Source organism: Nematolebias whitei, chromosome 20 (genome assembly GCF_014905685.2).
Source record: "Nematolebias whitei isolate Nwh7 chromosome 20, NemWhi1, whole genome shotgun sequence".
Taxonomy (NCBI): Eukaryota; Metazoa; Chordata; class Actinopteri; order Cyprinodontiformes; family Rivulidae; genus Nematolebias; species Nematolebias whitei.
In genome coordinates this window covers 4,784,410-4,797,586 of record NC_056517.1, presented here as the reverse complement: position 1 = coordinate 4,797,586, position 13,177 = coordinate 4,784,410, and the positions used below count along the sequence as shown (strand labels likewise).

Here is a 13,177-nt window from a genome sequence, read left to right as displayed (position 1 = left end):
TCAACATACCTGAACCAATGACTTGGTGGTGTCCCTGAAAAGGACGTCAAGGCTCTCTTTTCTACCTCCTCCATGTACAGGTTGGCACCAATAGAAGAAACTGGAGACCCCATAGCACACCCATGTTTCTGCCTATAATATTGCTCCCCATATGTGAAGTAGGTTGACTGCAGGCACAGTTTCAAGAGTTGACACAGTTGTTCTGTGGAAAGTGTGGTCCTGCTGCTCAGAGTGGTGTCTGATTTTAATTTTAAACTGACCACCTCTACTGCATCATCAACAGGAAGTAAAGAGTGATGTGACATCAAAAGAGACCATTGTGTCAGTCTCCATGACGACATCCCTCACCTTATCCACAAAGTCCATGGAGTTCTGTATTGCGCTTTGTCACTGTCTCAACTATCATCGATTCTGCACCACACCAGTTAAGGGCCTGCCCACTGCCAGTACCCACCCCCACTCATTCCGGTTGATGAAACCACCTTATTGGTGGTTCCAAGTGAACTGCTCCGAAGTGACGATTTTGGCGTAGGCTGATGGACCTCCTTTTGCATACGAACAACTAGTTTTTGGCTGTCACCAGTAAACCGGTTGATCCACTATGAAACTGTGCGGCTTATAAGACTTAAGACCCTGGCATACTCCATCCGAAGCTGAACAGTTAATGCGCAGTCATGCGGTTGTAGATAGATAGATGTATACTTTATTGTCCCCAAGGGGAAATTTGTAGGGACATCATGCGCTAAAAAGCTTCTTCCACAGTTAAATACACTACAACCAATAAAATCACGTGAACCCCAAAATAAAATGCGGGACGTTGGTTTGCACACAGACCTTCCATAGTCCACGAGACACAGATGTGGAGCTCCTGGGAAACACCTGCTGCAGTAAACGTCACCTCATGGGTTCCATCCTGCCAGAGTCTCCACTCCGTCCATGCATCCGTCGTTTGGCCACAAATCTATCATGAAGAGAGCGCCACACCTGTCAGCAGACAGACTCCTACATACTCGATGTCTGCACGATCTCCATCCAGGAGTTTTTGACCATTTGACTAATTTAGTGTGCTTGAAGAGTCGTACAGCTGAATGTTCGAGTGCATTTCCACACTGACGAACACGCCCACAAACCTCTGACCCATCACACACTTGGCGCACACACCTCTGAGAAAAAGTTCGGCCATGGTCTTGTGTCAAGAAGGGCGAGGCTGCTCTACTTACAAAATGATGCCATTTTTTGCCACGCCACTACGACAATGAGAGACTTCACATGGAGTATGCAGGGCTCTCGAGTTTGTTGCTGTTCCTCTGACTGAAGAAGTCTTTTGGATAAAAGACAAAACAATTCAACAAAGAAGAATCGTCCAGAGGGCCTGACTCAACCTTGTTAGGGTCATCCACCTATTGAGCGTGCATCGGGACATTTCTTGTTATATTTAGGTTTGTTGACCTCTCACATAATATCTGCCACATCTCACTGCCCTGATTAATTAAACTGAGTTCATGACGACTGAACAAACTCTCTGTCAAACTGCAGCTCTGAAGGATGAACTTAAACATGAAAAACCCTAGATTTTGTTTTTTTCCAGTTAGACTCATTTCTAACGGTTTTTGAAAAAGACAAGAAAAGTCAGCAGGAGGTGAAGCACAGCAGCAGACGATCACCACTTTACAGAAACAGGAGAAACATCCAAGAGAAGACGTTATAAGGAACATGGTTCAATAAAAGCAGCTCGCAACCACACAATATTTATTTAAATGTTTCTTCTGGATTTAGATGTTTCTGTCAGAACTCACTCGACGGACATGATGACAGCGTCCAGATCTTCTGCCATTTTGCGACAGAGGCGGTCGTAGGAGCGCATTTCTGTGAAGCAGAGAAATCTTTGTTTGGATATAACCGTTTAAGATTTCTACGTCAAATGTCAATAAAACTTTGCGGTAAAGAACTCTAAATTACAACACTGGAGTTACACAAGTCATTACTGTATTTTACAACTAATTTACTGTCTATGAAGAAGTTTAATAATTACATTTACTTATAAACATAAAACATATTTTCAGGCAGACCTTCACACTCACTCTTTTAGCATGTTACACAAATGTGTTTTTAGAAAAATAAAATACGTGCTCTACTTATCATGTAGGGCATTGAACAGAAAATATTATTAACTCCACTGCTAAAAAAAAGAGCCATCTAACAATCAATCAATAACATAAACGAAGGAGTAATGATCGATTCAAAGAAGTTAAGGTGCCCGAATCATCAGCCCTCTACCTCCGTGCTTGAAAGCTAGTATGTATTATTATTTGTAATAGTTTTAAGCATTGACTTTATTTCCTTTCCTTTGATTTCAGGATATTTCATAAATAGTCTGGAGTTTCAACCACAAATATGCATCCCAGATTCAATAAAACGTGGTATTTGCGGGGAAATATTTTGTTTTCATACCTTTGATTAGAGCTGACTAAAGTCAAAAAGTCTTAATGCAGAAAATATGAAAAGTAATCAGAGTAAACTCACTTCCGCTGGCGAGTGCCCAGCCCCCGCCATGGAAATAAATCAATCCTCTTTTCAGCTTCTTCCCCTCGTTTGGCTGAAAAATGCGGGTGGGTACGCCTCCGAGCGTGGAGTCCGTCACGTGCACGGCAGGGCAGGAGCGAGCGTCTGTCACCTCCACCCAGGACACCACCTTGTTCAACATGTGAATGCTGTGGCAGAAGCCCAGCTTGTGAACCACGTCACTCTGGAAAACACAAAAATATACTTACTGTGTTGTTGGTGTGAATACATTCACACCATCAGGATCCTGTTTCGATTTATACTTCTTTATACTATATACTTCTTTAAAAAGTCATTTAATCCAAAATGCTGCTGCCAGAGTCTTAACTGGAGTTACTGGGAGAGATCATATCGCTCCAGTTTGAGCTTCTCTCCACTGGCTCCCTGTTAAATCCAGAATTTAATTCAAACTCTTACTTATAACCTACAAAGCCCTCAACAACCTAGCTCCATCTTATATTTGAGGTCTTATTGTTCCATATTTTCCTAACAGAGCACGTCGCTCTCAGCCTGCAGGTTTACTTGTGGTTCCTAGAGTTTCCAAAACCAGAATGGGAGGAAGCTCTTCCAGTTCTCAGGCTCCTCTCTTGTGGAACCTTCCAGTTTCTGTCCATGAGGCTGACACGTAGTCCAGTTTTAAGACTTTCCTTTTTGATAAATCCTATAGTTAGGGTCGGCTTGTTATGCTGCTATAGACTAGGGCTGAACGATTTTAGAAAATAGTCTAATTGCAATTCTTTTAACCTCAATATTGTGATTTAATATGTTATTATTTTCCAACGTCTTCTTCTCATGTATTTGTCAACAAACAATAAATAAATCTGTTTCAGTTGTAAAAAAACACCACAGTTTTCAGCTCCACTGCAACTCTGTTTCTGCTTTTTCTTTTTGTATAGCTCCGGGATAGCAACTTGATGTAAAAATGTACGAGAGCATGCCGTACCGCTTATTACGGGTGCACCGACTGCAGTTTTCTGCCCGATCACGATCTCTAAAACGTCTGACCTGCCGATTCCGATTCGGTTTCATAAGCGACGCACGTTCAATTTTCAAATCTTGTTTTATTGGAAAACATGCCCTTGAACAAGATCCTAGAAACAATACAACCTTGTTTCAACTGGCCATGAGGCAGAGCTCTGAAATATAAACCAGGTCTCTGTTGTAAATGAGTCCCGAGGCTCAGTGGGATGAACCTGTCTAAATAAAGGTTGAATGAAAGAACGAAGTTTAGACAATTGTTTTTAAAACAACAAAAAAATCTGTAAAATCGGTTTCTCGTGCGAGTATTGGCCGATCTCTGATTTTCCAAAACTAAGGAAATGGGGGCCTCCCCGGTGCACCCTGTGTTCACCCAGGCCTGGTCGTTGTATTGATGGACATCATGTCTTTCACTACGAACTCCGTTACTGCTCGAGTTATTTCCACGTGCAGTTCTGAATTATGTTCATTCAGAGTAAAACCTTCGAACAGCTCGATCAGTGGGTCCTGTCGGCTGCTGCTTTGCTTACTTGAAGTTGGCGCGCTGGTCGTTGACGTTCTAGGCGTGCAGCTACCGTAAACGTCTTTGTGGTGTTTTGTAAGTGTCGGTAAAGATTCGTGGCGTTACCTCGAGAGGTAGCAACAGCAAGTATCAAACTTTCAGCTGTTTCGGCTTCTGTCGAGCCTGACGCCACCGTGCAGCCAGTTAGAGCTCACGGCTGACTTGTCCCTGCTCTGCTCCAATCCGCTCACTTGGAGGTCACGTGACCAGGTCATGTGACCGGTCAAAATCTCATTTTATCATATTGCAATATTATTGCTGTTCAGCCCTACTATAGACGTAGACGACTGGAGGACAAATGGACCTCATTTCTTAAAATTAATTGTTAAAATTAAATAGTTTTCATTTGATACTATTTTTATCTTAACGTGATTCTCGACCTGCCATTGTGTATCTGTTCTTCTCAAACCCAGCCGGTCGAAGCAGATGGACGCTTGTCCTGATCCTGCTAAAGGTTTCTTCCTCACGAGGGAGTTTTTCCTTTCCACTGTCGCCTTCATGCTCAAGATGAGAGTTCTGTGACGGAGTTAAACTCAGAGCTGCTCAGATAAATAACGTTAAATTATTATTTTTATATACGAACGTTTCTGTTCAACCTGAGACGACTTCTGTTGTGACTTGACGCTTTGTAAATAAACCGAATTAAAATTAAAATTGATTCTGTGTGTTCTCTTGCCTTTTTGGACATTTACTTATTTCTATACATGATGAAAAATGTTCTAATTTAATACAAAACATTGTTCTCTTAGAAAACCACCTTTATTGATTTTGTATTTTAATGCTACCTTCAGCTTAAAAAAACTTTCTGCTTTTAGATTCAAGACGGAGTTTTGATACTTTGGGTATTTTTACATTTTCAACTAGCATTTAGTTTTACCTTTTGGCTAGCAATTGCTCCACGTAGCCTTCGTCTTCTTTTAGCCTTCAGCTACTTGAACACATGTCTACAAACCCTTTCAGCACTCGTGAGACATTTGAGCAGAAAATGCAGTTTCGCTCGTCTGACAGCACGAGCAACTCTCGTCCTTTTTCTTTTGTGCTTTCAGAGAAACTGAATCACAAAGCGCACTGAAACACTGGGCAGGGTGTGGAAGCTGCACCTGCCAGTCTTTACTGACATGTAAAAGGTCAGGTCAAAGGTCGCTTGGCTGCAGTCTGTTCCACCAGACACAGTTTGTGGATCTGCTGTCAAGGTGCAGCTGATCAGAATCAGGGTGGAAGTGACACGTCAGCTCTTCTAAAACAAACATTTAAAATAAAATAAAATACAGTTTTTGACAGGGAGATAAATCTGAGGTCTTGTGTTTCACTTTGATTCTTTTTGTCTTCTTGTGCTTGACATAAATCATCACGTGCAAGGATGAATTATAAACACAGAACAGGTGATTCTATTAGTACAACTGATTGGTGCTTGTATGACAAATACTCCTTTTCCTGTAACATTTAGAAATAAAATGATTTTATGTTAAATAAGGAAATTAGATTCATGATAAAATAATCAATAGTTTAATAGGAAATGCGCTAAAATCGTTAAAATGACGTAATAATCATTCACGGAACATTTCCGTGCACGTCTTGCAAACAGTACTTGTACTGCAGTAGAAGTACCTTGCATCAGGTTCTGCGCGCATGTCGGTGAAGGTGTTAGTGCGTGCTCGTGAGGCGCGTGCAGCCTGTCCCGCATCACTCACCGCCTGCACGAAGCTCCGGAACAGCGCGTCCAGCAGCATCAGCTTCCACGGCTCGCTCACGCCGCTCGGGAGCGGCAGGTACACGTAGTAGGCGGCCGCGAGCAGCAGCACGGCCCCGCACACACCGAGCCTCATCGCGGGGGGGGGGGCACCACCACCTGCCGAGAAGAGCTTACGGAAGTACCGCGGGCAGGTCGCGGACGGTCCGTCGCTGCGACCCGGTTCGACGAAATGCAGAAGCAAGGCTCTGGTTTCAAAATAAAACTTCAAACGCGACGCTCCTATCCACGTTTGACCAAGGATTGAACGGACTTCAGTTTTATTTTGAAAAATCCATATAGGAAGTCTTCGGAGGTGGCGCTGCTCATGGGAATTGTAGTTGTATCGCGATGAAACGGCCGCCAAAGAAAAACACGTTTAAAACTGGGAAAAGACGACACGGGAACACATTTTAAGTTAATTTCTTGATAAAACAGGTAATGGCTGAAGTTTGTTTATGTGATTTTGTAATCTTGAAATAATATTATGACCATTGTGGTGTTGGTGACACAAACCAGAAGTCACAGTCTTGCTTATAGTTACTATTTATAGTAAATGGTGGAAAGTAGAATAATCTCCATCTCTCCATTTTCTGCCACTAATAACCGGATGGTAATTTAACATGTCTATCTGTGAGGCTGACACGTTGTCTAGTTTTAAGATTAGGCTTAAATCTTTCATTTTTGATAATCCTATAGTTAGGGTTGGCTTGGGTTTCCTGAGCTATCCCTTAGTTGTGCTGCTATAGGCGTAGACAGCTGGAGGACAAGCTGACCGCCTCACTCTTACTTGCTCTGCTCTACCTGTTTGTATTTGTAATTATTTCTACCTGAACATGTTTTGTCTTTCTTCCAATAAAAAGTCCACCTGGACCTGCCTTTCTGTTCGTGTCTCCTTCCTGTCCTCTCCAACCCCAGACGGTCCAAGCAGATGGCTGCTCATCCTGAGCCCGGTTCTGTTGGAGGTTTTCCTTTCCACCGGTGCCTTTGTGCTGGCGCTGGATTGGACTGCGATGAAGTGAAGATTGGCTTTCTTAGATAAACTGCTTTTACTAACTGGCTTTTGTTTGTGAATGTTTTTGCACAGTGTCCTGAGACAACTTCTGTTGTGACTTGCTATAGAAATAAACTGAACTGAATGAGCTTGTGTCCAGAGTTCATCCTACTATGAGTTACAGGTACATGTACACATTTGTAATGTTTCAAAAGTCTGAGGAATTGCAAGGTGGTTCATCAACCTGATTCAGACTTGGCTAGACTTCGGACTTTTACACGCTACAAAGTTTGTACGTTTTAAATTTCTTAAATAGAACTATTTACCATAATCTATTTGTAGCAACAGCTAAAAGATGGCTGTAAAATGTTAATCAAGATTTACTTCAAGGTTTTTATAAAGGCTAAAGGTTTTTAATGATGTTATTGAAGCTTTGGATGCTAAGGATTACTTAGACCTGTCCAAAGCCTTTAACACTGTAGATCATGACGTCTTATGTCTAATCTCTCAGATACTGGCTTCTCAGATCACACTGATGGCTGGTTCTCAAACTATCTCTCAGGTCAGAGGCAGTGTGTTTGACATAACAGTACTTCATCTAGCTACCTAATGGTCACCATTGGTGTGCCACAAGGCTCAGTTTTAGGTCCCACTCTTTTGACAATTTATATAAATAATGTAGGTCAAAACATTCCTGACGCATCCTTGCTTCTACAATTGTGTATTGTCGAGTTAACACAGTTGCCAAGGTTTTCCAGCTTCTACAGTCTGCATTTGAGATCAATCAGTCAGACTGGTTCCACCTCAAGATGGTGCTAAATGCTGACAAAAATAAAAAGGGATGTTGTTTTGAAACAGAAAGTTGGTGCCAGCAAGGGGGTTTAAAACAAACAGGCAGAACATCTGAAGAGCTGGTGCAAAGAGAATAACCTTCACATCAATGTGAAAAGACAAAGGAGATGATCATGGACTTCAGAAGGAACAAATACACCTACTCCCCCCACATGGGAGGATCTGCAGTGGAAGTGGTCTCCAGCTACAAGTACTTGGGTGTACACATGAACAACAACCTCAGCTGGAGCAACAACACCACCAGCCTGATCAATAAAGCTCATCAGAGACTCTACTTCCTCAGACGGCTGAGGCGAGCTGGTCTGGAAGCTCAGTCCTCACCTCCTTCTACAGGTGTGCAGTGGAGAGCATCCTGTGCTCCATCATCAACGTGTGGCATGGAGGCTGCACAGCTGCAGAAAGAAAAGCTTTGCAGAGAGTGGTGAAGGCTGCACAGAAGATGTTGGAGTCAGTCTCCCCACCATCACAGACACCTACACCTCCAGATGCAGGAAGAGGGCCACCTGCATCATGAAGGACCACACTCACCCAGCACACACACTTTTTGCCCCCGCTCCTCTCAGGCAGAAGATTGCGGAGCATTAAGTGTAGAACCACTAGACTGAGGAACAGCTTCTACCCTGAAGCTGTTAGACTCATGAATCTCTAACTAGAATAATCACTGCAAGAAATAAACAAATCTACTCACTGCAGACTCATGTTCCGGCTGCTGTTTAATATATCATATTATTTTACATTATTAGTGTGTAGCGTACACTGTATCTTAGACCTTTTAACGTATTGTTTAGCATTCGTTCAGCATATATATTGGTGTACACACAGTTTATTTTTATACTGTATATTCTTGCAAACTTTGGGTGTAACTGGAACTTTGAGCACACAATTTTGTTCCACCTCATCAACTTGTAACATTTTGACCTTGAAACATTTGATAAAGTCAACAGAACCATCAAAGCAAATACGTTCTTGTTTTAGTATTTTACCTTGTTTTATATGGCACCTTGATTTATTGTTTTATAACACCACTTTTATTTTAACTGCGTTTTACTGTAGTTTATTGTTGTCCGTCTAAAACAGGTCTCTCTTTAAACGAGTCCTCGTGACTCAGTGAGACCAACTGGATAAACAAAGGTCGAATGAATGAACCTGGGATTCCTGTTAACTTTTAAAAATAATGAACAATGACGGCACAAAAACATGGTTGAAAGTTTTATTTTACATTCAAAGCAATTGTTTTAACTTGTAAAAATGTTATAGGACTGATGAGGGGGACACATACAGACTGATACATTTATATAAACTGTGATCTGTCCGTTCACAAGACACAAAGAAATGGATTTTTTTCACTTCCTGTGTGATAAATCATCCAAAATGCTGAGAGCACCAAGTCTCCTCCCACAGTTTTTACTCAAACACAAACCATCCTGTTTTCATCTCCTGCTTTTGGGTTGAACCAACATTTCTCAATTAAATGCACATTTTTTTCCTCACGGGTATGAAATCAAAGTTCCAAGCTCACAAGTTTTTCAACATCTGTATCTTCATACAACTCAATAAACCTCCCAGTTCCTATAATTGCCTCACCTACGTCAGCTGTGTGTAGTTAGTGACTGAGGCAACAAGGATAAAGTTGTCTGCTGGGTCTCCGCAGAGCGTTTGTTGTTTTACCATGGCTGCAGCCATCGGGATTCTGTTGAGGTGAGTTTGGATTTCCTAACACTAGAACATCACAGATGTTTAACGGGCAAAACATGGAAAAAAAATTGACTGTTGTAGTTAATTTAATCCCAGAACAGCAAAAATTGTGCGTATTGTTTGAAAAGTGTCTGCTTTAAAATGGTGTTGACTCTAACTAAACTTTCTTTTTGTTCCAGGGTCCTTCTGTTTTGCTTGTTGGCTGCCAGAGGATTTCAAGCAACTGGTAAGTTTTTGCTCAAATGACCACTTTAACCAGACGTATGCATGAACTGACATGTTTTCTTTTAACAGCAGCCAGCGCTGGATCTGCTGAGATAACCGAGAGTGAAGATGTACTGGATGCTGACTCCACGTCAGATTCAACTAGCACTGATGCTATAGATGAGTCTTCATGGGCACCTGAGGATTCAATCTTTGAACCAAATGAGACGAGCAGCCACCACTTCAAAGGGCGTGAGCTGCAGGAAACCGAACCACTACAGCACAACAAATCAAGGCACCACAATTTATCCAGTGATTTTCAAGAGGAATTGCCAGATAAATCTGGTAAGTCACGAAAATGCCTCTTCAGAGAGCCCAACCAGCCACCGTGCGAAGCTGAAGGACCCCGGGAAGTGATTTGCTCAACGTTGGAAACTTTCTGCAAACCCCAGGATTCAGAAACCCTTGCAGGCCAACACCATCTATATTCACAAATGTCTCAATTGCTTAGATTGCTAAAGCAGATTAACTACAGGCCCGAGGAGGAACCACCACATGGCGCTTTACCCAAGTGGCTCCAGGAGCACAAACGAGATAGATATGTGCCCAAAAGGCTGTTTGGTCCCCAGCAACACGGATTCCTTCCAAAGCATCATGACTACGCACCCCATAAGCATCAAAGTTCTCGAGTACCTCATTACTATGATTCAAAACCCCAGCCTTATGATCTCCAGATCCCAGAAAGTTACTCCCAAGGTCACCTTTCAAGGGAGTTTAGAGAGCCCCACAGTTACCTGCCCCATTCTCGACACCATGAATACCTACCTCAAGACTTTCAGCGCCGGATCCCTCATGAGAAGCCCAGTTTCAAGCCTCAAGTTCACCGGATGCCACGGTACATGGCCAGGTGGACGGACTTCCTGCCCCAGAGGCCACATTACTTAGCCATGCGTCCAAGGCTCTCGGCCAACCGGCTGCAGTACAGGCAGCCAGCCAACATGCCTCAAATGTTTTACTATGCATCAAAGTAACTTCAGTCGGCATCAGAGGTGTCTGTTTCATGGGGAGCCGGTTTGCAATTTACATCGTGCTGCAGTGAGATAAGTTTGGACCGTTTCGTTTTTAATCAGTTTTCTAACGTGCAATAAAAGTCTATGCGCCTTGAATGTTTCTGAACATTTGTTAAACTAAGTTTGTGATGCAGCGGATTCAAAACTCCAGAAAACTGGTTTCAGGCCTTGACAAGTTTGTTGTCTAAAACCTGTTTTCAAACTATTTAAAATGGTTGGAACATTAAAAAAAAAATGTATCCAGGGAATTGTGCAGAATTTCAAGCAGGCTCTTCAATGATTCTGGTAGGATCTAGGAAATTGGTGAGTCAAACTCTGAACTGAAGCACTGTACAAAATTAAAGAGTTTTGTTCATGTCAAAGTAACTTTGGTTTTTATTTGTCGTCCTCATTCAAGGTGTGGTTTCAAAATGAGTTGAGCATTACACTTCAGTTAAGTTTACCCTGGCTGAAATGCTTCAAACGGGGTTTGGGTTTCCTCCATGGGAAACCACTGAGGCGGGTTTGAACTTATTGATGGCAGCTACTGAAGCAAAGTCCATGTTGCATTAAACTGAACGGATGACTACGGTTCCCCCAATTTACCTTGAATGTGTTCACTCAAACATTTGTACGACCGAACTTCAAATTCTTGAAACGGTCAAATCTCTACCCTTGAAATTTAGGTGGACTACTTGGAGGGACAATTGAACTCGTGGAGTGGGAAAAACAAAACTGGAGATGCAGGTGCACCGAGAGACGATGAAGGAACTGAACTGTTCTGTTTTTCTGCACAAGTTCCTGCAGTTAGGACATCTGCAGAAATGTGTTGGAGAATAAGGTGAAGAGCACGGAGGAGAACTGAGCTGAGAACCGCGTCTGATCCAAGAAGTCGAGATGAATGTGTCAACATGGCGACACGTGCTCTGAGTTGATCATTGACCCGTGTGGAGGAGGAGGTGTGTTAAAGTTGGACTCGCAAAGCATCCGTGATGGAGAGGACGTCAGCTGAGCGAGCAGGTCTGAGCCTTTTCCTTTGTCTAAATGGAGAGATTTTCACCGGCTGCAGCACACCCCCTCATTAACAGGCCTGCAACTTTATTAAATAAACTTTATTTGAACCAGACAATATTACAAAAATCTTCCAATCCAAAGAAGCATCAAAACACAAATTTAATAAAAAGATACCTATCAAACTAGACCTCACAGTTCTTAACTAAATATAAATGCAACTATCTCAACAAATATACAAAAATAAATTCACGTTTAAATAGCAGAGGATCTGAAACAATAAATACAATACAAAGAGAAAAGGAATAAACAAAGGGATCTGCTTATTGGATAAAATTAAATTTCTGAATAAGAGTTTTTGTTAGAAGTTTTTTATTGTTTAAGCTTTTCAATAGAGGCAATATATATTTTAGGTCAGTTTCTTTAAAATTATTAAATGAGGATATTTTTTCATTCCACTTCATTTTGTGTATATAATATTTATAATTAGATTTATTATAAATAGTTCGTCTGAAGAAAAGAATGAATTATTAACGATGAACAATATTTGCATTTTTGATAACACGATGCACTTTTTAATTTTTCCAGTAAGCAGTTTTTGTATTTCAGACCAGAATGTTGTGAAAACAATCTACAAATAGATGTTCGATACTTTCACCTTCACTCTGGCAAAAAGAGCAACTTTCTGACATTTGGGGAGAAACGGCCAATGTAGTCTTTAACTGGATAATATCTATGTAACATTTTAAATACAAATTCTTTAATTCTATAAGATAAAATATATTTATAAGACAAGATTTCACTCCATAGTTTATTGCCTAAGTAGCCCCATCTATGTTTACTTATGGGAGTAGAGAAAGTAACTGAGATCTGATAAACCTGTTATTAAAATCTTTATGCATTATATTAGTACCTTCAATAGAAACTGAATCATAAAAGTATAATTTGTCTAAATGTATGGTTTGTGCTAGTGCATTTAAGTTATGAGGAATAGAATTAATGACCAAATCAAATTCTTTTTGAGATATATTTATATCATTAATGTTAATAAAATTCTCATAAGTATACCATTCACCATTAATGTCAAGTAACAGATAAATACTTTTGTTAGCCTAATTATGTAAGTATAATGATTTGTTTTTATATAAAATATAAGCATTATTCCATATGATGCAGTTATGAGGAGAGTAATTATGTTTATATAGCAGAGCCTGTTCATGGAACTTAGTTAACTTGATTGGAAGTTTTCCCACTGAGTAAAGGCAACGCAACAAAAAGTTAATACCCCCCGTTTTATTAAACAAATAATTTGGGAAAATATTCCGCATAGAATTTAAATTTTTTTAGGAATCGTTTAATCCAATTAATTTTTAAAATTTGATTAAAAATAGAAAACGTCAACATATTTAAGCCTCCTTCAACTAAAGAATTTGAGAGAACAGATTTTTTAATTTTATGAGCTTTATTTTTCCAAAGAAATTTGAAAAGAATCTTAAGTTCAGAACAGAGCTCCTTACTGAGATAAAAAACATCACACGCCC

The 13,177-nt window shown here is 40.8% G+C and overlaps 2 protein-coding genes across 2 annotated transcripts in view; one reads left to right on the top strand and one right to left on the bottom strand.

Annotated features, from left to right (window-relative positions):
* LOC119426885 (neutral cholesterol ester hydrolase 1) overlaps window positions 1-5,933 on the bottom strand; it is a 10,120-nt gene extending 4,187 nt beyond the window's left edge. Inside the window, exons 1-3 of the mRNA XM_037694472.1 lie at window positions 5,794-5,933; window positions 2,524-2,746; window positions 1,797-1,866 (exon numbers count right to left, since the gene is read on the bottom strand). Coding sequence (XP_037550400.1) covers window positions 1,797-1,866; window positions 2,524-2,746; window positions 5,794-5,928 — 428 coding nt within the window. The 5' untranslated portion in view covers window positions 5,929-5,933. The remainder of the gene's footprint in view (window positions 1-1,796; window positions 1,867-2,523; window positions 2,747-5,793) is intronic.
* Window positions 5,934-9,284: 3,351 nt separating this feature from the next.
* On the top strand, window positions 9,285-10,742 carry LOC119426248. Its single transcript, XM_037693801.1, has 3 exons — window positions 9,285-9,375; window positions 9,552-9,598; window positions 9,667-10,742. Exons 1-3 carry the CDS (start codon window positions 9,347-9,349, stop codon window positions 10,605-10,607), a joined length of 1,017 nt encoding a protein of 338 aa, XP_037549729.1. The 5' UTR covers window positions 9,285-9,346; the 3' UTR covers window positions 10,608-10,742.
* Window positions 10,743-13,177: the final 2,435 nt, after the last annotated feature.

Coding starts and splice junctions, on each gene's coding strand:
- LOC119426248 (XM_037693801.1), top strand. CDS start 9,347: ATGGCTGCAGCCATCGGGATTCTGTTGAG. Junction 9,376..9,551: donor GCCATCGGGATTCTGTTGAG/GTGAGTTTGGAT, acceptor TTTTTGTTCCAG/GGTCCTTCTGTTTTGCTTGT. Junction 9,599..9,666: donor CAGAGGATTTCAAGCAACTG/GTAAGTTTTTGC, acceptor TTCTTTTAACAG/CAGCCAGCGCTGGATCTGCT.